This window comes from Enhydra lutris, unplaced genomic scaffold, assembly GCF_002288905.1.
Source record: "Enhydra lutris kenyoni isolate GAN:26980312 unplaced genomic scaffold, ASM228890v2 scaffoldscaffold17, whole genome shotgun sequence".
NCBI classification, from domain to species: Eukaryota; Metazoa; Chordata; class Mammalia; order Carnivora; family Mustelidae; genus Enhydra; species Enhydra lutris.
The window spans coordinates 5,009,297-5,032,513 of NW_019154101.1; the positions used below are offsets into that span (position 1 = coordinate 5,009,297).

At 38.7% G+C, this 23,217-nt stretch overlaps 1 protein-coding gene across 4 annotated transcripts in view; it reads right to left on the minus strand.

Annotated features, from left to right (window-relative positions):
- The window catches only part of LOC111147574 (DNA polymerase eta), a 33,264-nt gene that overhangs the window by 4,184 nt on the left and 5,863 nt on the right, over positions 1–23,217 (minus strand). For 2 of the 4 annotated variants that reach the window (XM_022503682.1, XM_022503685.1), the window contains exons 2-10: positions 22,895–23,014; positions 21,659–21,799; positions 21,277–21,411; positions 18,499–18,716; positions 6,188–6,357; positions 4,472–4,575; positions 2,582–2,701; positions 1,916–2,039; positions 1,298–1,363 (exon numbers count right to left, since the gene is read on the minus strand). In XM_022503682.1, the coding sequence (XP_022359390.1) occupies positions 1,298–1,363; positions 1,916–2,039; positions 2,582–2,701; positions 4,472–4,575; positions 6,188–6,357; positions 18,499–18,716; positions 21,277–21,411; positions 21,659–21,799; positions 22,895–23,007 (1,191 nt within the window). In that variant the 5' untranslated portion in view covers positions 23,008–23,014. Of the gene's footprint in view, positions 1–1,297; positions 1,364–1,915; positions 2,040–2,581; positions 2,702–4,471; positions 4,576–6,187; positions 6,358–18,335; positions 18,717–21,276; positions 21,412–21,658; positions 21,800–22,894; positions 23,015–23,217 lie in introns of those variants that run through there. The other 2 variants (XM_022503683.1, XM_022503684.1) reach the window with 2 other exon arrangements.

A 23,217-nucleotide genomic window follows, 5' to 3' on the forward strand; every position in this document is an offset into this window, starting at 1 on the left:
TATGGCTAAAATAAGAAAAAGTAACAGGATATAGTGAAATTAAAACCTTTTTACATTGCTGGAAATATAATGTAGCACAGTAACAGTCTGGTAGTTCCTCAAAATGCTAAATATAGTTACCATGTGAACCACCAATTCTAATCTTAGGTATATACCCAAGAGGAATGAAACATATGTCTACACAAAAATCTGTACATGAATGTTCATAGCAACATGGTTCATAATAGCCAAAAGGCAGAAACAACTCAAATATCCATTCACTGATGAATAGATAAACAAAATATGGTATATCCATATAATAGAATATTATTCATAAAAGGACAAAAGATACTGATACATGTTCCAATATGAGTGAGCCTTGAAACTAATGTTAACCAAAAGATTTCAAGCCAGCAAAAAGGCCACATATTGCCTTAGTCCACTTATGTGAAATGTCCAGAATAGTAAGTCTATGAAGACAAAGCACACTAGTGGTTGCCTGGGATTGGGTGAGTAACTGCTAATGAGTATAGGATTTCTTTTCTGGGTGATGAAAATGTTCTTAAATTGATTGTGGAATGGGTGAACAATTCTGAAATATACTAAGTTGAAACTACTGGGCTGTTTACTGTAAATGGGTGAATTTTATGGCATGTAAAATATATATCAATAAAGCTATTTCCCAAAAAAATTTTCTTTAATTTACTTATTTGAAAGAGAGTGAGAGAGAGGGAGAGGGAGAAGTAGGCTCCCCGCTGAGCAGGGAGCCCGACACAGGGCTCGATCCCAGGACCCTAGGATCATAACCTGAGCTGAATGCAGATGCTTAACCAGCTGAGCCACCCAGGCACCCCAATAAAGCTATTTTTTTAAAAAGAAAGGATAAACTAATCAGATGTCAAGTCTTTGACTTCATACTCTATCTCTAAAACTGCCAGTACTTCTTGTCACATGGACTGTGTTTAAGTTCCAATAATTTATAGTCTAATCCCTGAATGCCCTATTTAATGGCTCTGTCCTCTGAAGAAGATCCACTGTATATTCAGGACTGCAGGAGAGGTTAAATAAGAAGTATCCAAAAGAGTAGAGGCAAATAGTAATGAGGGAGATGGGGTAGTCAGTTCTTAAATTCACAGATCTAGGCTTTCAAAGATCATGTCGAGTTTTATGGGAGTTTTATGGAAGGAAATAAAAGATTTCCTAAAATTTCCTAGTCTGGTATCTTTTTATATCTTTGTCTCTACTACTTCTCCAGGTAAGCGACAACTGGTATTTAAATCCCAAAGCTCACCCCAAGAATAAAGAAAGAAAATCTTACATCATTTCGGTCCTTGATTAGTCTCTCCTCTAGTTCATGGGCTAATTGCAAAAGCCACCATTGTACCTAAAAAAGTGTTGAGACTTTAATCTTCCATTTAAAAATTCTAGGTTTGCTATAATACTAGATGGAGGATTTGTTCCATTCTCCCACAAATGTAAATGTACAGTAAAGTCTCCTCCATAACCAAGGGATCACCAGATCATAGACCTTTTCTGACCTGCCCTAGCTCAAGATTTTCATTTTTTTTTTCTGGCTGGCATGCCATCAGGTGAACTTCAGGCATGGTCCAGCTCTGAGAAAAATAACACACATAAACTTGGGGCATAATATCCCAGGCCTTCCACATTACCACCTATCAAAAAAAAAAAAAAATGAGTAATTTCATTTCAAATTTCACTTAGTTCCATTTTATTTCTTTTTGGATGGAAAATATAATACATAAAGCTCAATTTCAACACACACACACACACACACACACACACACACACACACACACACCTTCATACTTTACAACAGAAAGGTTCCATCTAACTTATTAAATGTTCTGCAGTTACCAAAACCTACCAACTACCCCCTTTAAAAGAGGCAATGTTCTTGTCAAGAAGGCCTGCCTACCTGCTCCTGAGTAGCCAGAGCCGTCTTTCCTGGGAAGTTCTTGCTGCAGCCAATGGTTTTAGGTAGTTTCCTGGGTTTAACTGGATCATGTTCAATCCCACGGCACATGGCATATAGCCAAGATCTAATAAAAGCAGCAAAAAAACTTTAAGGCAAAAGCAAATGATTATTCTTGTTAAAATAAAATACCTACATTGCACTACCCTTTTATCTCCTTCAGGGAAAAGGAAAATTTTGTCTAAAATTAAGTATACCTCACCTCTGACAGAATCCCTGTGCTTCCCAAAGAATTCTAGTGCAATATATTGCCAAGGAGAGGGACACTTGGTTATGCTTTTTAAAGCCAAGTCATTTATATTTTTGGAAAAGCACCGAGCAAGCCACTGATTCATATCCCCCAAATTTTTGGTATTTACTACAAAGAATTTAAGCATTTTAGCACACAGAAATGATGTATATATCCAAGCCTATCAACCTAGTTAGGTAAATGAAAAACTACTCCAGACAGGCCACAGTGATCTAATATTTTAAAGCAAAAGGACCAATGAAATTACCTCAAGGAACAAATGTTAAAGATAGGTCTAAATTTTACTGGGTGCTTTTGTCCATATTTGAATTTAGCATCTCCATAAAGTTTATGATTGAAAAGTATTAGGAATCGCTTACCCATTCTTCTCTCCAAAATGACTCTGGAGCTGAGATTCAGTGAACTGAGTCAGTTCGCCCATGTATTCCACCCCCAGGATTTCAATGACAGAGGCACCTAGTTTTCCTCCAAGACTACGGCTAACAAAAGAGATAAAGAATTTATAGGTCACATCATAAATATCTGGTTAGCAGCAGACATAAGAAATTTTGCTTGTGTAAGTAACTCTTCTGAGGATTCAGGGAAAATGAGAGCACTTATTGGTCAGTCTTGTAAACTATTAATTTTCTAGTAGACTGGATGATTCTGGAAATTCAAATACACTAGGATTTAGGACCTGGGAAGATTAACAATAGCATCAACTAAAGGTTAAAGTTGTTGATTAGTTTTCAAGTCAACTGTATGTAAAACTTTTAATTGTACAGGATCTACTGTCCCATTTAGGGATTAAAATTCTAACCCCAGGGGTGCCTGGGTGGCTCAGCCAGTTAAGCATCTGCCTTTGGCTCAGGTCCTGATCCCAGGGTCCTGGGATCAAGCCCCACATGGGATCCCTGCTCAGTGGGGAGACTGCTTCTCCCTCTTCTTCTGACGGCTGCTCCCCCTGCTGTGCTCTCTCTCTCTCTTTCTCTGTGTCAAATAAATAAAATCTTTTAAAAAAGAATATAATAATAATTCTTAAGCTTGGCCTTTGAGGCCACCTATAATCTGTCCTCGACCTACCTTTTCAGTACTATTTCTCTCACATAATTCTTTTTGGTCCAGTTAAACTAGTTTAAGTCCCAGCTCACTGAAAATACCTTATACTTTTCCCCTCTGTGTGTTCAAAACATTACTGAAATCAGAATTGTTCTTCATTTCTCATCTGACAAGACAAAATGTCATGTCTTTTTCATAAATCCTCAGAGCTCTTTTCCATGAACTCTGATAACTACCTGTACAACTCACTTAGCAACTACTCATGTACAGTCTTTTTTTTTTTTAAGATTTTATTTATTTATTGGACAGAGAGAGCCAGAGAGTCCAAACCAGGGGGTGAATGGCAGAGGGAGAAGCAGCCCCCCTTCCACTGAGGGAGGGAGTCCGATGTGGGCTAGATGTGGGGCTGGGATCATGACCTGAGCTGAAGGCAAATAACCAACTGAGCCACCCAGGCAGGTCAGTCATGTACAATCTTTTTTTTTTAAATTTTAAGATTTTATTTATTTATTTATTTGACAGACAGAGATCACAAGTAGGCAGAGAAGCAGGCAGAGAGAGCGGGGTGGGGGAGGCGGGGGAAGCCGGCTCCCTGCTGAGGGGAGAGCCCCATGCGGGGCTCCATCCCAGGACCCCAGGATCACGGCCTGAGCCAAAGGCAGAGGCTTTAACCCACTGAGCCACCCAGGCACCCCAGTCATGTACAGTCTTGATAGCACTTTCACTGTTGCTTTCAACTGTTACATCTTGTCCCTTCCACAGTATTTTACGCCACTGTCAAGGACACACATTGGTATGGTCAGCTTAATTATTCACGTTATTTAGCTTTTTCTCTCATACGTAGTTTGGGAGTAATTCAGCAGCCCTGAACACCCTGATCTCATATTAGGAGAAAAATAAGTAAAATTTCTATTTGTTATTTAGTAACAGACTTGAATAAAAAGGCTAGAGAGAAATTAAATATATAGCTAAAAACCAGTTCATTTTAAAATTCAGGATTAAATAACTTCCACAGATAATCCAGAATTGAATGTTCATTAGGAACAAAAGTCTCTGTGTTTTTCAAAATCTCCTGTGTTATCGCCCTTCTACCTTCTTGGCTATGGCTACCTACTTTTCCTGGCTTCAGTCTTTCATAAGGAGCAGAAGAAACCAGAGAGTGCCCGCATGAAGTATGTGAGTGAAATGGAAGGTTCTCCTTGAATACTTACATTTTGCCAATAGGCATTTGGCTGAAGAGCTGTGGGACTGACCCGTGTGAGACCAGGGTCTGGCGGTTGGGCTTGTTCAGTCCACAGGCCAGTTTTGCCAGGACCTGGAGCATGGAAAGGATAAAAACTTCCTTACTGCCAAACTCACCCACACAGAGAGTTGGTGAATATTAACACACACAAACAAACACAGGCACCGCTTAAGGGCTGTAACTAATGGTTTCCACATTAAAACGAAAACCAAAACCAGAAACTCAAGACCTCTCTAAACCTTGGTATCCCACAACATCCTCAGTGGAAACTATGACCCATTATCATCCTCATTGTTCTTTCCACATCTCCTATTCTCAGTTTTCCTTTGTCATTTTTCCATCCCCATCTATTCCTTAAGGTTCTCTGACTTCAAGAGGGTAAAAAGCCCAGAGAAGCTGCAGAAGAAACTTCTATACGATGCATTTCTTGGCATGTCCATATAAAAATGCTGAAGCCAACCTGTTTTACCCTACCCCATTTATTTACATTTCCTGATTAATTTTTGAGTCCTGGATTTAACACAATTTACCATAATTTAAGTATCTGTGATAGAGATTGGACTCAAAACAATCATCCAATTAGTATATATCTTATGCTAGAAACAAGACTTCAAAATGAAAAAAACCCTAAGTCCTTGAGAACTCTTTTGAAAGAATAAGGTGCTTCAGTGGTATCATTTCACAAATTGTAACCGGTAGGAAAAGTATAAAATTATCCTTTAAATTCATTGGAGAGATTCTCTGGAACTTCTCCTAGGCAATATTCAGTCTTACTTAAATTACTACAGTGGGACTTTGGTTTTCCCTCCCTTCACCCAATCACAAAAATATTCTAAAACTCTGTGGGATAGTCTGGCGATTGGAGGAAGGGGGCAAAGGTAGGAACCAGGAATAATCAGGCACTGCCCAATTATTGAGCCTAGTCAGAAGGGGATGAAGATCCCAGATCCTCACTGTACTTTAATAAAACCAGTTATTCAACCCCTGGATTATTGATAATTGTCTGGGGTCCCTAAACCAAAACAGTGATCCAAATTAATAAAATTTTATTATTCTATCTTTCTTACTGCTCACTAGAAAGGAGGGAATAGGCAAAAACCTACTCAGGCAATTCTACAAAAGTAATGAGATAATACTAGGATATTCAGCAAGTGAAAAGAAATAGGTTTGTATATAAAATTAAAAGATTGACATTTCTATACATAGTTCAGTTATTAAGGAAATATTTTGGACACAACTATATAAATAAGCATGTTCTGCCAATTTTTCAGATCGCTTCTTAGGAAAGTACATGTTCAATGACAATTTCCCTTGTTAGAGAATTACTCAGGCTTTTGTTTGGTCTGCAAAACATTTTTTTTAAAAGATTTTATTTACTGGAGAGGGAGAGAGGGAGGGATGGAGGGAGAGAGAGCACAGAGGGAGAGGGAAAGCAGACTCCCTGCTGAGCAAGGAGCCTGATACACCGCTGGGCTGGATCCCAGGAGCCTGAGATCATGACCTGAGTGGAAGGCAGCCACTTAACCGACTGAACCACCCAGGTGCCCACACAAAACAAAAACAAATCTAAATAGAAACCCCTTTCAAAGTAGGCATGTAATGGTTTAAGTGCCCCACTCATATCCATCCATGCCGCATTTAACTACAGATATGTTTCTCCTTGAAACCCACTATTAGCCTTCACCTTATTATGTGAAATTCCAGCTGAACACTGAAAGCCCGTCTCCTTCTCTATGGCGGCTCTCATTTCCTCCACAATCACTGCTCCAACAGTGAGCTGCAGGTCTGGAGAGGTGGGGTTATCAATCTGAAGAGAATCAAGCCATTGAAATAAGCCTTGTTTTCGCGTCTCCTCTGAAAAAATTGAAAGGCTGTATTTAGACATTTTTTTAAGTCAGGATTTTGTGTTCTCTAATACAGAAATGCTTCCTTTTCACAGTACTTTAGCTAATGTATGTTTTCTTTTCTGTTTTTCTGTTTGTTTTTTTAAGAGAGAGACAGAGAACATGAGTGGGGAGAGGGAGAGGCAGAGGAAGAAGCAGTCTCCCCACTGAGCATGGAGCCAGATGTGGGGCTTGATCCCAGGACCCCAAGATCACAACCTAAGCCGAAGTCAGACACTTAACCAACTGAGCCTCCCAGGTGCCCCAATAGGTACATTTTCACACATAAAAAAATGGCCGTTCTTTAAACTTATGGGTACTCAAAAGAGAGATCAATTTCTCCTTCCTATCAATTCCAGCAGCCTTAGCTTCAGTGTAGGCTGAAACTTAAAATATTCAACAAATATTTTTTTATTAAAAATAAAATATTATTTTATTTATTATTATTTATTATCCCTTGTCTTTCATGAGTAATGATTTTATTTTTATTAATTTATTTTTTAAAAAAGATTTTATTTATTTATTTATTTGACAGAGAGAGAGATCACAAGTAGACAGAGAGGCAGTCAGAGAGAGAGAGAGGGAAGCAGGCTCCCTGCTGAGCAGAGAGCCCGATTCGGGACTCGATCCCAGGACCCTGAGATCATACCTGAACCGAAGGCAGCGGCTTAACCCACTGAGCCACCCAGGCGCCCTTATTTTTATTTCTTAAAAGATTTTTTTTATTGGAGAGAGAGACAGTGAGAGAGAAGAATGTCAGAGGGAGAAGCAGACTCCCTGTGGAGCTGGGAGTCTGATGGGGGACTAGATCCTGGTCCTCTGGGATCATGACTGAGCCGGAAGCAGTTGCTCAACCAACTGAGCCACCCAGGTTCCCTCATGATTAAGGATTTTTTTTTTAAAGATTTTATTTATTCATTTGACAGATAGAGATCATAAGTAGGCAGAGAAGCAGGCAGAGAGAGAGGAGGAAGCAGGCTCCCTGCTGAGCAGAGAGCCTGATGCGAGGCTCGATCCTAGGACCCTGGGATCATGACCTGAGCCAAAGGCCTCAACCCACTGAGCCACCCAGGTGCCCCATGATTAAGGATTTTTTTTTTTTTAATTTTTTTTTTTTAATTTAGATTTTTTTTTTTTTTAATTTGTCAGAGAGAGAGAGAGTACGAGCGAGCACAGGCGGACAGAGTGGCAGGCAGAGGCAGATGGAGAAGCAGGCTCTCCGCCAAGGAAGGAGCCCGATGTGGGACTCGATCCCAGGACGCTGGGATCATGACCTGAGCCGAAGGCAGCCACTTAACCAACTGAGCCACCCAGGCGTCCCAAGGATTTTTAAAGTACATCTGTTTTCTCTCTCTGGTTCTCTGGAACTTTTTCCAACCCTCCCTTGTACCCTCTCCCCCCAAGAATTCTGTTATTCAATTAGAAAATATTCAGAATTAAATCACGCTTCAAAATAAATGCATTTATATTATTTTTAAATACTAATTCTCCTGGTGAGTAGCTAAAATTCTGGTGAGACACTAGTTTTTTAATCTACTGACAAGCTACTGAAATTAGATATAGCTTTGGACTCAGGGCCTTGAAAATATCTTACTATCCAATTAAAACTAGTCAGTTTTGAAAAAGCCTAAAAAATGATTATAAAGCAAGGGAGGTAGGTATATAGAAATCTAGACATGCTGGTTTAAACAGACAGTAATGAGGTATGAACAGGGCAAGAAAACACACTCAAATTATTGTGAAGAGGTATAGCAAAGGTTTACATATATAGAGGAGGAAGATGAGCACACAGAAGTATTTTCCAACTTTTTTTTTTTAAGATTTTTTATTTATTTATTTGACAGACAAAGATCACAAGTAGGCAGAGAGGCAAGCAGAGAGAGTGGTGGGGAAGGAGGCTCCCCGCCGAGCAGAGAGCCCGATGTAGGGCTCGATCCTAAGACCCTGAGATCATGACCCAAGCTGAAGTCAGAGGCTTAACCCACTGAGCCACCCAGGTGTCTTGTATTTTCCAACTCTTGATGACTGCTGCTTCTCTCATTTGCTGGCTTATCTTCTCCCTCTAACACTCTGGCAGATACTGAGCAACATTCTCTTATCTGTATCTGTGCTTTTTTTCTCTTGGTGAACTGGTACTGGCTTACGTTTCAATTTGCTTATGCTGAATACACACAAATCTTCATCTCTATTCTCAGACTCTTAAACTCTAATTCCTTAGCTCCACCTCCCCACAGAATACCTCTTCTCGAATTTTTCATTATAGTTTCAAACCATTATAGTTTCAAAGTATAGTTCACTATACTCTCTAAACATAATGAAAATCAATCATTATATGTTCCTTCTCAAATATTCTTTTCCAAACAACTCCCTATTCCTTCCTTCCTTCCTCCCTCCCTCCTTTCTCTTTTCTCTCCCTCTCTCTCTCTTCCTCTTTCTTCCTTTCTCCCTCTCTCTCTCACTTTCTTTCTTTCTTCCTCTCTCTCCCTCCGCTCTCCCTTCCCTTCCCCCCACCTTTTTTTTAAAAGATTTTATTTATTTGACAGAGAGAGAGAGAGAGATCACAAGTAGGCAGAAAGGCAAGCAGAGAGAGAAAGGGGGAAGCAGGCTCCCTATTGAGCAGAAAGCTAGATGCGGGGCTCAGTCCCAGGACCCTGAGACCATGACCTGAGCTGAAGGCAGAGGCTTAACCCACTGAGCCACCTAGGTGCCCTCCCTTCCTCTTTCTTCTTTCTCTCTCTCTCTTTCTTTCCTTCTTTCTTTCATAGGCTCCATACCCATCATGGAGCCCAACACAGGGCTTGAACTTACAACTCTGAGATCAAGACCAGAGCTGAGATCAAGAGTTGGACGCTTAATTGACTAAGCCACCTAGGCGCCCCACAACTCCCTATTTTTATTAAAGGTTTAAAATTCCAATAATATTGGCTTTCTTTCTCTTTTATTCCTCATTATTTTGTCAATTTTTTGGTCAAAAAAACCACTTCAAAGTATTTCATATATCCATTGCAACCTGCCCTATTTTGTTCAGCTTTTCTTCATTCTTGCCCAGACCACCATAACTCCTAAACTACCCTCTCCCTGAATGCATTTACACAATGCCCATGAATGAAATATTCTCAAATACCAATGTTATCCATCTTATCCCCTGTTCAAAACCGATGTTAGGGCACGTGGGTGGCTCGGTCAAGTAAGGGTCTGCCTTCAGCTCAGGTCATGATCCCAGGGTCCTAGGATCGAGTCCTGCATCAGGCTCCTTGCTCAGCCTGGAGACGGCTTTCCCTCTCCCTCTGCCTGCTGCTCCCCTGCTTGTGCTGTCAAGAAAATAAATAAGATCTTAAAAACAAACAAACCAAAACTGTTGTTAGCTCTCTCACACCTATAGAATAAAGTACCAACCCTATAAACTGGCATTGAAGACCATCTGGTTTTTTTCTTTTTTTTTTTTTTTTCCATCTGGTTTTTTCAATTCATCTTCCATTAATCTCAAATTTGTTATACCCTTAAATTTCCTGAACATACACTGTTTCAACTTTAAGACATCACTTATCCTATTTCCCTGCTCTTACTTAATTCTGATCTTCCTTTGCTTAAATAAATACTATTCAGGGCACCTGGGTGGCTCAGTTGGTTAAGCAACTGCTTTTGGGTCAGGTCATGATCCTGGAGGCCCAGGATTGAGTTCCACATTGGGCTCCCTGCTCAGGAGGAAGTCTGCTTCTCCCTCGGGCCATCTCCCCTCTCATGCCCTTTCTCTCTCTCAAATAAGTAAAATCTTTGAAAAAAAGACTTTCTTTTAAAAAAAATATTATTTATACTTCAGGGCTTATTCAAGCTTCATCTATCATGTGGTCTTCTCCAACTAGTCTAGCTAACTTTGGGGTGCCCCGTTAAAGTCCTTTAGCTCTTATCTGTAAAACATATAGCATAATTGTTAAAAGAATGTTCTGTAGTTAGGCAGTGTTCAAATACTGACTTTACCACTATGTGACTTTGAACAAGTTCTGTAATTCTCTGTTTCAGTTTCATGGTCTATGACATGAGCTTAAGTACTGTATCCTAGGATTATTGTGAGGAATTATATATAATGTGTGTATATGTGCATATATGTGTGTGTATGTGTATACATACATATATAATCTTATATAAAGCTCCTTAGGAGTGTCTTGCATGTGTTAACAACAGTAAATATAACATCCTTCTTTTTTTGTTTCTCATGAATTTATTAAATTATATTTGACAGGGGCACCTGGATGGCTCAGTGGGTTAAAGCCTCTGCCTTCGGCTCAGGTCATGATCTCAGGGTCCTAGGATCGAGCCCCGCATTGGGCTTTCTGCTCGGCAGGGAGCCTGCTTCCCCCTCTCTCTATGCCTGCCTCTCTGCTTACTTGTGATTTCTGTCAAATAAATAAATAAATATATAAATCTTTAAAAAAATTATATTTGACAGTTGAGGCAAAAATTAAAACCACTTAGTATTTATTAGGTTTGGGAAAGAAAAAAAATAAGAATTTATTGAAATTGTGGGATTTGGGGGTCATTTTTCCCAAGTACTAGAGCTAAATTTTCTTTGCTTTAGATTTCTTCATTATTGCTTTCCCAAATTAGGTAATGTTACAATCTTGTTACTCTATATCCATTTCAATTGAACAGGGCCACAAAAGATAAGCATTTCGCTTATCTCCTTCTCTAGTTGATAAGAAGAATCTATACCATTTTGGTTTTTCTCTGATACACTGAAGTGGACCAGGAGGAGAAGATTCTGGCAGTTTTGATATAAAATGACCACTAGAACTGAGAGACTTCCCCTTTCATATTGAATTATCTCAGCAGCTTTGTGGAAACCAATTGACCAAAAAATATGGCACTCTATTTGTGTACTTTCTATCATCCTGTACCATGGATCTGTCTCATCTTACACCAATACTACACTGCTCCAGTTACTGTAAATTTATAGTTAAATCTTAAAACCAGAGTGTTTAAATCTTCCAACTGAGTTCTTTTTCAAAGTTGTTTGGCTACCCCACATCCTTTGCATTTCCATATAAATTTTTAAGTCAGTTTGGCAATTTCTACAAAGTCCTGCTGAGTCAAGAAGGGAATGCAATGAATCTTAGGTCAATTTGGGGCAACCTGAGCTCCAATAACATTTAGTCTTTTGATCCATGAGCATGTTGTATCTCTCCATTTATTTTTTTTTTTAATTTTTAAAAAAAATTTCAAAAAGATTTATTTATTTGACACAGAGAAAGATCACAAGTAGGCAGAGAGGCAGGCAGAGAGAGCGGGGGAAGCAGGCTCCCTGCCGAGCTGGAAACCCAATGTGGGGCTCGATCCCAAGACCCTGAGATCGTGACCTGAGCCGAAGGCAGAGGCTTAACCCACTGAGCAACCCAGGCGCCCCCATTTATTTAATCTTTCTTCTCAGGCATTATGTTTTATAGTTTTGTTTTTGTTTTTTTGAGAGAGAGAGAGAGAGAGAGAGAGAGAGAGCAAAGTGAGGTGAGGGGCAAAGGGTGAAGCAGACACCCCACTGAGTAGGGAGCCCAATGCAGGGCTCAATTCTGGGCCTCCGGGATCATGACCTGAGCCAAAGGCAGATACTTAAATGACTGAGCCACTCAGGCACCCCTGTTTTATAGTTTTTAGTTAACTAGTTTTTCATATATATATATTTCACCTATATACATTTCTCTAATAATTTCATGATTGTAATGCTATTGCAATAACATGGCTTTTTAAATTTCAATTTCCCATCTTATATTTTAGTGTGTATAAATGCTATTGATTTTTACATATCGACTTCATCCCCTTCAACCTTGCTAATCTCACTTATTTTGGGGGGAAGGGCGGGGTAGATTCTTTAGGATTTCTTACAAACATGATTATGTCACGTGGAAAGTTTACTTCTTCCTTCACATCTAAATATCTTCTATTTCCCCTTCTGTTCTGATTGCGCTGTCTTATACCTCCAGTACAATGATGAAAAGAACCGGCAGAAGAGTGAGCGCTGATGAGTTGTACCAAAACTTTGGGGTTAAACTGATAAATCTCTAGCTATACGCTACAACTCCAGGCACCATAACTATAAAAGAGAAGTTCCTGTACTGATAATGAGTGTGCCCTCCTTTATGCTATCAGCTGATTAGTGTCTTCCAAGATACTTCTGGTTGTTGGCATAATTTGGTCCCCATTTTCTTGCTGGCTGTCAGCAGAGGGCAACTCTCAGAGCCTAGCCATGGGGGCCTCCTCCAAAGGCCCTCTCAGAATATGGCAGCTTCCTTTTCAAAGCCAGCAGGGGATCCCTCCATCCCACAACTCTCATCTTTTTTTTTTTTTCATTCATTCATTTATTTATTTATTTGACAGAGATCACAAGCAGGCAGAGAGAGAGGAAGGGAAGCAGGCTCCCTGCCGAGCAGAGCGCCCGATGCGGGGCTGGATCCCAGAACCCTGGGATCATAACCTGAGCCGAAGGCAGAGGCTTTAACCCACTGAGCCACCCAGGTGCCCCCACAACTGTCATCTTTAACAATGATTTATAATTTCATACAACTACACAACTGCTTCATGTCCTAGGCTTTCAGAAGATGTTCATTATATGCTTAGAAAGAAAGAAATTAAGAGCAAAGGGAGGAGATAACTAAGGAGTTCCTTAACTGATACAAACTACTTAGAAAATGGCCTTGAAAGGAAAGTTTTCAATCTGACAGTTTTTGAGTATTATTTTTAAGTAATTCTACCACTTAAAGCTTTCCACACACATAACTATTTCAGAAACAGAAAATAAGTTGCACAGTATGGCTGATTGCCAGCTTTGTATTAAGAGGTAGGACGGCAAAGTTAACAGAAACTTCAGTATCAAAACATCGCAAATACCTGACTTCTTTTCCTAGGTTTGAAATATGTCACATCCATGAAAAATAATTTCTGGAAGAAGATTATACACACTTAGATCAGCTAATTTCTATTATCAGTTTTTTTGGTTGCACACATCATAGGAAGACCCAGGAATATAATATGAAATATCATAAACCATTTACTAGGCATTATACTTTTTTGAGCACTATAAATAAAAAGATGGTTTATTTCAACTGCAAATTTAATACTTAAACCGGACACACTAAAGCAACAGTTACAGAAGACATACAGAAATAAGACTTCTTTATAAACATCTGCATTTTTGATTAAAAAAAAAAAGGTGTAGAACAAAGAGGAGCATGTCCATTTGAGTTGAGGTAACATTTGCCACCAATGAAGGCATATACCGTAGTCTTCAGCCAGAGAGCTCTTTAAAGATGAGTTGGAGCCAAAAATACCAATGTAATGTGTAATAACAGTTCCTATTCTGAGGTATATGGTTTTCAGAGGGTCTGTGAAACTCCTGAAAACTGCACACAGAACTACCTTATGTGTAGATATGTATTTTTCTGAGGCAAGCAAGGGTCCATACTTTGAAAAAATTTTCAAAAGGGGATACAGCCCTCAAAAAACCTGTAAAGAACCACTTTTAAAGCATTATAAAACGAATTTCAAGTGTTTTAAAGCATTAGCCACACAGTAAAATGTGGTACACAAAGCTAAGACCAAAGAAAAACCTTCTTTATTATGATCGTTAACTTTCTTCCTTTTTTTTTTTTTTTTTAAAATTTGAGGTAGAACACGCAAGAGAGAGAGCACAAGCTGGGGTGCAGAGGGAGAGGAAGAAACAGGGAGCATGATGTGGGGCTCAGTCCCAGGATACTGAGATCAAGACCTGAGCTGAAGGCAAGAAGCCAGATGCTTGACTGACCGAGCCATCCAGGTGCCCCTGATCGTTAAATTTCTGACACTGGTCCCAGACTAATAAAGAAAAGAAAATCATGACATATTTCATCATCAAATGTTTATTTATTATAACTGCCTCCTTTAAGTGGCACATCTTTTTCTTTTAAAGATTTTATCTATTTATTTGAGAGAGAGAGAGAGAGAGAGAGAGAGAGAGTGTGCACACACAAGCAGGGGAATTGGCAGGCAGAGGGAGAAGCAGGCTCCCTGCTGAGCAAGGAGACTGATGCAGGGCTTGATCCCAGGACCCCGGGATCATGACCTGAGCTGAAGGCAGATGCCTTACCGACTAAACCACCCAGGCTCCCCTAAGTAGCACATTTTTATTGTCCATTGTATTTTCCTGAAGGAATTGAAGGATTTGCAGCCTCCAGGTTGATAAACTCTGCTATATCAGGATCAGAGAATAAAATGATTCCTCAATTGTCTTTCTCACAAGCTTCCCTGGGCAGTTGTACTACTACCACCCTCCAACAAGTTAAAGGCTTATCATACAACTGTTCAATGGCAAAGGAAACTTTAAATCTTACATCTTATTTTAAAATATGGAACCCATGGGAAATTTACCACTTTAACTAGAAGTAAGCTAAACTCTCTTTGAGCTTTTTCTAGACAAATCTTTATTGTTTTTACAATAACAGATTGCCTTAATGTTCTCCCCGCTTAGAAGTTAACTTGCTATAGGCTGGTATCCAGTTCCCTTTTTTAAAAAAAAAAAAAAAAAAAGATTTATTTGTCAGAGAGAGAGAGAGAGAGAGAGAGAGAGAGAACATAAGCAGGGGGAGTGGCAAGCAGAAGGAGATGCAGGTTCCTCGCTGAGCAAGGAGCTGGAGGTGGACTCAATCCCAGGGCCCAGGGGTCATGACTAGAGCCAAAGGAGACACTCAAATTATTGAGCCACCCAGGTGTCCCAAACTTTCCTTTTGGTTAATAGCCAGCATGCAAAACTTTTTACTGAAAAAGCACTTCTGAATAAGAACAACGTTACAAAATAATAGTTCTAAGAGTATATTACAAATAAAGAGGAGATACACTGTTCTGAAGATAGCCTTTATGAAAAGTACTAGAAAATGTCTAGGACAAACTGTAGATCCCTGTTAAAAAGCCTGTAACTGCCAAATTCTTTGCTCTGGGAGTTCCAGCTGAATTCCAGTTTCATAATATTTGATTTAAAAAACTTAAGGCCCAGATTCTCTTATAACCGTTATCTAGAACTATTATAAATTAGCAATACCACAAAAGCAACATTTTTGTTGCCCTAATTTTTTTTTTAAAGATTTTATTTATTTATTTGACAGACAGAGATCACAAGTAGGCAGAGAGGCAGGCAGAGAGAAAAGGGGAAGGAGGCTCCCTGCTGAGCAGAGAGCCCGATGTGGGGCTCCATCCCAGGACCCTGAGATGATGACCTGAGCAGGAGGCAGAGGCTTAACCCACTGAGCCACCCAGGTGCCCGTTGCCCTAATTTTAAGAAATTATTTTTAACCATTGAATAAATTTATTAAAAGCATTTTCATGCAGATTACAGGCACATCTTGATTTACTGTGCCTTGCTTCAATGTGTTTTTATAAACTAAAGATTTGTGTCAACCCCGCAAAAAGTAAATATGTTGGCACCATTTTCCCAATAGCATTTGCTCACTTTGTATATTTATGTTACATTTTGGTAATCCTCACAATATCTCAAACCTTTTCATTATTGTTATATTTGTTATAGTGATCTATAATCAGTGATTACAACTTGCTGAAAGGTCAGGTGATTAGCATTTTATAGCACAAAGTTTTTACAAATTAAGATATGTACATTTAAAGATGACACTATGGTGCCTGGATGGCTCAGTCGGTTAAGCGTCTAACTCTTGATCTCAGGGTTGCAAGCTCAAGCCCTGCGCTGGGTTCCACATTGGATGTGCAGCCTACTTATAAACAAAGAAACAACACTTTGTACACTTAATAGATGACAGTATAGTATAAACATAACTTCTATATGCACTAGGAAACCAAAAAATTAACCTGACTCACTTTACTGAGATATCTGGTTTGTTGTGGATAGTCTGGTCACCGAAATATCTCTGAGATATGCCTGTATAATACAAGTTTTTTCACGTAGGTAAAGTAAATAAAGATGAACTTATAAAAAAAAATCACTTGTCCTTTCCCTACACATCAATAACCAAGTATAAAATATAATAGAAAAAATGTAAAACAATAACAATAAAAAAAATTAAAGCATTTAGGAACTAACAACACATGAATGTATAGAACCTTACTCAATTAGCTAACAAGTATATGAAGAAATGTTCAACTTCAATTGGTAAATAGAGAATGTATATTTAAACAAACCAAAAACATGAAATACCACTTTATAGCCATCACATTGAAAATATTTTTAGGGGTGCCTGGGTGGCTCAGTTGTTAGTCTGCCTACAGCTTCGGATCATGATCCTAGGGTCCTGCTCAGTGGGAAGCCTGCTTCTCCCTCTCCCACTCCCCTTGCTTGTGTTCCCTCTCTCGCTGTGTCTCTGTCAAGTAAATGAATCTTAAAAAAAAAAAAAAATACAGATAGATAGATATGTATATATTTTAAACATTAGAAAACAGCAATTGGGACACCTGGGTGGCTCAGTTGTTGAGTGTCTGCCTTCGGCTCAGATCATGGTCCCAGGGTCCTGGGACTGAGCTCCACATCAGGCTCCCTGATCAGCGGGGAGCCTGCTTCTCCCTCTGCCTACTGCTTCCCCTACTTGTGCTCATTCTTTCTGTGTCAAATAAACAAATAAAATCTTAAAAAAAAAAAAAAAAAGAAAAAGAACACAGCAATTGCTGGTGAGGATATAGGGCAATAGGAATTCTTTTGTACTTCAAGAGTAGGTAACTGTTATAGCCATCCTGGGAAACAATCTGGCAGTATTTAGTGAAACTAAGCATGTGTATGGCTTATGACCTAGCAGTCTACTCCTGAAAACATTTCTCAGAGAAACCCCTGAGTAAGTTCAAAAGAGGATGAATGAGGACATTTATCATATCAACAGTAAAAAAATCATAAGAAACAAATGAGTTCATCACTAGAAGACTGGTAAAAAACATGTAAATATGATAGGTCCATACCGTGGATATATGCTGCAATTAAGAGCAATCAATTACACATAAATACAACTACATGGAAAGATCTATAAAATCACCACTGAAGGAAAATCAAGAAAAAGAATGAGATCTACACTGTATGCTAACCATACTGGAATTAAAATTTAAATATTAATTAAAAAAACAAGAATAAGATCTATAACACAATACTATCTTTTAATTAAAAAGCACAAATTTTAAAAGCATATACACAAAGCAACACTGTACAATTTGTAAAGACATACAAATTTAAAAAGATACACCAAACACATCAGTGGGGGCCAGAGGGTGGGCCAGGTAGGGAGGTAGTGGGGGGAAATCACTATGAAGGGGAAAGTAAGGAAAATAAATAAAACAAGAGAGGCTTTGCAAAGCCCATTGATATTTTACTACACATTTTCTTTAAAGATTTTATTTATTATTTATTTGATAGAGAGAAAGCACACAAGCGGGGGTGAGGGGAAAGATGGGGCACAGGGAATGGAAAAAGCAGGCTCCCTGCTGAGCTCGATCCCAGGACCCCAGGATTATGACCTAAGCTGAAGGCAGACACCTAACAGCCTGAGCCACCCAGGCGCCCTAGTATTTTACTATGAATTGATTAGAAATTTTGAGTGACTCAGGGACGCCTGGGTGGCTCAGTCAGTTAAGCGCCTACCTTTGGCTGAGGTCAAGATTCCAAGATCCAAAGACTGAGTCCCACATCGGACTTCTTGCTCAGTGGAGAGCCTGCTTCTCCCTCTGCTTGTGCTCTCTCTCTCTGACAAATAAATAAAATCCTTAAAAAAAAAAAAAAAAAAGTAAAAGAAATTTTGAGTGACTCAACTCCCTGTACTTGAGGTCCCCCTTAAAAAAACTTAAAAGAAACCAAGTTACAACATTATAAATTAACCTACAAATAACAAAAGTGCTCAGTCTACTGATAACTCAAACCTGCTCTCATTATATCTAAATAGAAACTTGATTTCATACAGATTCCACAGATTCTCAACATCCATATACCTGGAAAGATAAGAGAATTTGTATATCCTTCCACGTGAGTCCTTGTGATTCATTCAGGTTGTAGTTTAAGTTTCCTTTCAATCAATCCAAGAAGGATCAGCGTGACCAAGCAAAGCAGATTCCAAAGGCAGGAAGCAGAAGCAATATGACGCTATGGAAGTACCTTTCTGATCAGTCCCTTCTGCTGTTGTAGGGCCTTGGGGCAACCCTTCAATGTAGGTGGTTGGCAACAGGTCAGCTGAGATAGGTTGACCTTGTAGCTTTTGTAGTCTTTCTTGTACAGCACTCGTCAGGTCTATATAAGCCTCATCAATGCTGGCCCGTTCAATCACAGCAAAACGAGACATTACCCCCATCACTTCCACACTGGCTTCCCGGTACCTAAAAAGTATACAGATTATCATATGTGTAGGCAATAAATGAAGGCAACATAGTGACTGTCAGTGCCCATCCCCTCTATCTCATAATAGAATCATATATATAACCAGTGTAAGGTCTCCTTAAAGGGAGCAATGGTTTGGCAGAGATGAGACAGTAACCCAAATGAAGGGGTCAATGCACAGACAGATGGATGGTCAATAACAGAAGCAAAGAAAAAGAAGAACAATGGAGGCAAACATGTTTAGTGACTCTAGAAGTCTAGACTTTACCCTATGAAGGTAGAAAGCATCCAGACCATAAACATGTTTTTGTGGCTCTCTCCAAAAGGAAAGAAATGCTTCAAACTTGTTCAACTACATTTTACTAAGATCACCTATTCTTTTTTTTAATTTTCATATATCCATTATGTATTTTCTGCTTCTACTTTTGTCTTCAAATAAGACGTAACTTACAGGAAACACCGCCCTGATTTGTGAACCCAAGTATCTGGTATTTCTCAAGACAGTGTTTCTCATTTTAAATTAACAAAGTGACATATGGATTTTATACTTCAGTCAGTAGTGAGTTGGAACAACATGTGAGCCGGTCCTTACTACACACATACACACACAGACAGACACACACACACACACACACACACACACATCCAACCAACTAACCAAGTCCAATCAGTTCTGGGTATACTAACATTCAAATAATCAAACTGAAGATAAATGCTTGGAATGTGGTGACACCCTTCTCTAGAGGATACCAATTTCACCATATACTTCCTATTTAAATAATAACAAGCAGCCCTTCTGGCTGTAGATGGCTAGTTTCCTATGTCAATATGTGCATATTTTATTTGCTTTGAACCTGCTATGGAATTTACAGTAAGTTCTTTGTTCCTGATAGATCTACCATAAAAATGGAAATATCTGCACCATTTCATAAAGACATCTATAAAAACTAGTATAATTATTGTCTAAAACATCTTCAAAAGAATTAGAAAAATATTTGGCTTTTTTTCCTTTTAATCATTATTTGTGCTGGATAGTCACACCTCAAAGGAAAAAAAAGAGTGCTAGTGTGTGCAAGAGCATGAGAACACGATACACACACACAAACGCACAAAGTGAGGAAAGAACACCTTACTGCAGTAGTTGGTGTTCCTCCATGGCCTCTTGGGCAACTTACTACAAAGTATCTTAAGAATATTTGATAAAATTTATTTGTATACATTTCTGCAAATCATAATTTATAACTTGGTATCACAGGTTAATTATTAAAATAATTTTAAATTGCGAAGATTTTTTTTTAAAGATTTTATTTGTCAGAGAGACGGAGAGAGGGGGACAGAACACAAGCAGGGGGAGTGGCAGGCAGAGGGAGAACCGGCTTCCTGCCAAGCAAGGAGCCCACTGTGGGACTTGATCCCAGAACCCTGGGATCCTGACCTGAGCCAAAGGCAGATGCTTAACCAACTGAGCCACCAAGGTATCCCTTCTTGATGAAGATTTTAAGAGTAAAATAAATGATCCAGTTTAAAGCATGCAGCTTTTCAAAATCACACTCAGAAATCAACTATATTTCTGGGAAGTCACATTGTCTTTACCAGCACAAAAGTCTATTCAATGCAGTGTAGCATATGTCTATTAGCTGAATTAATGTTACTTTAGGGTTAAGATATTCATCTTCAGTAAATCTGTCTTCTCTTCTGGCAATAACTCCAGGGTGAAGTTGGCTATGGCACACCACCTTTAGACTTGTAATTCATAGGTGAATTCAGGAATATTGTAAGTCTTAAGTCAAATCATGACTGCTACACACCACACTACATGGTAAACTGTGAGAATATGGCTACTGAAATCTAAAACCCCCCCTGAATCCTCAGCCTTCTATTTTCTAACTGTGTGAACTTGTATTATTTAAGCTCTCTAAACTTATTTCTTTATGGAGGTAAGGGGATGGGTAATTCTAGAGTCTATGTTATAATAACATGATATTTAAGAGATTTTGCCTATGGAGAGTTTAACACAGGCTGGCATAGGACAAATGCTCAATATATACTATCCATTAGGATTATTATAATGGTTGGAGCTTGGCCATGCCCATATAGACTAATGTTCTAAAATCTGGGGAGTGACAGCTCACTTCAAACACAGAGGTAATCTCCTTTGAGATTGTTCAGTTCTAGCAAGCAACTGTAGATACTGTACTATGTCAGTTTGACTCATCCTTCTCTGGAAAAACTTAGTTTCAGTCAATCTAATTACTTCAAACAATTCAGACTTTTGGTCTAAGAACATGGAAACTGGTATTTTTAAATATAACACCAATTTTTAAACAATTAAGGAACTGAAGGGGTGTTAAGGGCAGCAACTTGTTAAAGGCTGTAATGACTGCACTGTTTCTGAAACATAATATCAAAATCTATTTTCATTTCAAAGAGAAAAGCTGGCTGTCCAAAGGAACTCTGTCAGTTATTAATTATACAACACAAATTTGAAACATCAGTTCTTAGCCTCATAGAATATTATTTCCAATTCTTCCATTCCCCTAAACATTCTTTCCTTCTTACTTGGTGAGGTCAGCTTTCCCACGGGACTCACGAACTTGTGCCAACAGAAGATCAGGACATAACTTCTTAGCATCATCTGCCCACATGCTTCTAGTGACCCCAAATGCACGAGCTTCATAACTCACTGCAACTATTCTAAGGTTAGGAAAAAAAAAAAAAAAAAAAAAAAAAGACAAACATAAATATTACAAGATCACAAACAAAAATAACTAAAATTTAACTGAATGGGCTATAAATGTGATAGCAGAAACTTTTTGGTCACAGATGCCACTATTCCATCTCAAACATAGCAGTTCAGAGATCTCAAAAACAGGACTTAACACACTGTCATGTATTCTTATAGAATAAAACAGTTGACAGTTACAATAGCTATGATACATACCCACCACCCTTCCATGACTTGTACTGTACAACTGCACAAGGTTTATTCCTCAAATAAGGATTCTGCCGCTGTTCCACTTGAACAAAAAAACAGTCCATGTCCACTAGGACAACTACTCGGTCCTGTCCAGTAGTCATTTCTCTGAAAGACAATATTTTATAGTCAAAAAAGACACCTAATCCGAAGTGCCAAGGAAAACAATTATTTCTGTTCTTCCACTGTTGAGTTATCATGAGCATGGATATTAACAAGAATGAAACAGGCATTTTCATATACTGCTGGTAGGAGTATAATATATAAATTGGTACAATTTTAGGAAGGTAGTAAAGCTTAGTCATCATGTCTCCTCAGTCTTCTACAATTTGTAACAATTCCTCAGTCTTCCCTTATTTTTCATGACGTTGGCACTTTTGAAGAGAACTAGTCCTTTACTTTGAGAATGTCTCTCGATTTAGGCTTGTCCAATGTTTTCTCTTGATTAGATTAAGGCTACATATTTTGGCAAGAATATTATGGAAGTGATGTACTCGTCTCAATGTATCATATTGAGATACATGATATCAAAAGGTGTTATTACTCTTGTGGTGTTAACCATGATCATTTAGTTGTGGTGGTTTGCCAGGTTTCCCATGGTAAAGTTACTATTTTTAGTTTTGTAATTGTTATTTTAGGGCAGATACTTTGAGATTATACAAAGATCCTGGTTTTCCTCAAACTTTCAACATTAAGCACCTATCAGTGGGTCTTGCCTGTAATACTTCACAGTGTCCTAACAGTGATTTTCTATCCATTTATATAAACTTTTGAAGGCAAAAGAAAATACTACATACTATTCACATATAAACATACATAAAGGTATGGAACATAGAACAGAAGATCAAACTTTATATACGTGGTAGTGGATACAGAATAATGTTCTCATTTAGCATTGTCAGGAATCTGGAAGAAGGAATGTAAACTAAAGCAGTGGCTCCCAACTTCACTGCAGATTAGAATCATTTTTTTTTTTAAGTAAGCACTATGCCCAACGTGGGGCTTGAAGTTATAACCCCAAAATCAAGTTGCATGCTCTATGAATTGAGCCAGCCAGGTGCCCCCCAACCTAAGAACATTTAAATAATATTGATATCTGGCATCTACCGCCAGACATCCTAATTTAATTAGTATGGGTGTGTTTGTGCCATCTCAACCTATTGATAGTAATGCTACGAGCTAGAAATGGCTGGGGGCACTTACCTGGGCTCCAGTGAGCTTCCCACAGACATCTCCCCTTTCCAAAGGAAAAGATACAACGGAATGACCCTTACTGTTCTTATTATGATCGCAAGATTCCCTTCAGCAATAACCATCAGGAAACTAAAAAAATAAAGGTAATTTATTACTTACAGGACTGATTCTAAGGTATCAGAAAAGTTTGAGAGGTTATTTTTTAAGTCTGAGAATGCTTAAGAACTTTTCCATATAAACAAGTGGTAATTGCTTTTTTGCTTTACACCATTTTGGTTTATGAAAGGTTTCATAGGAACGCTCTACTTTCATGGGGGGCCTGGGCGCCTCAG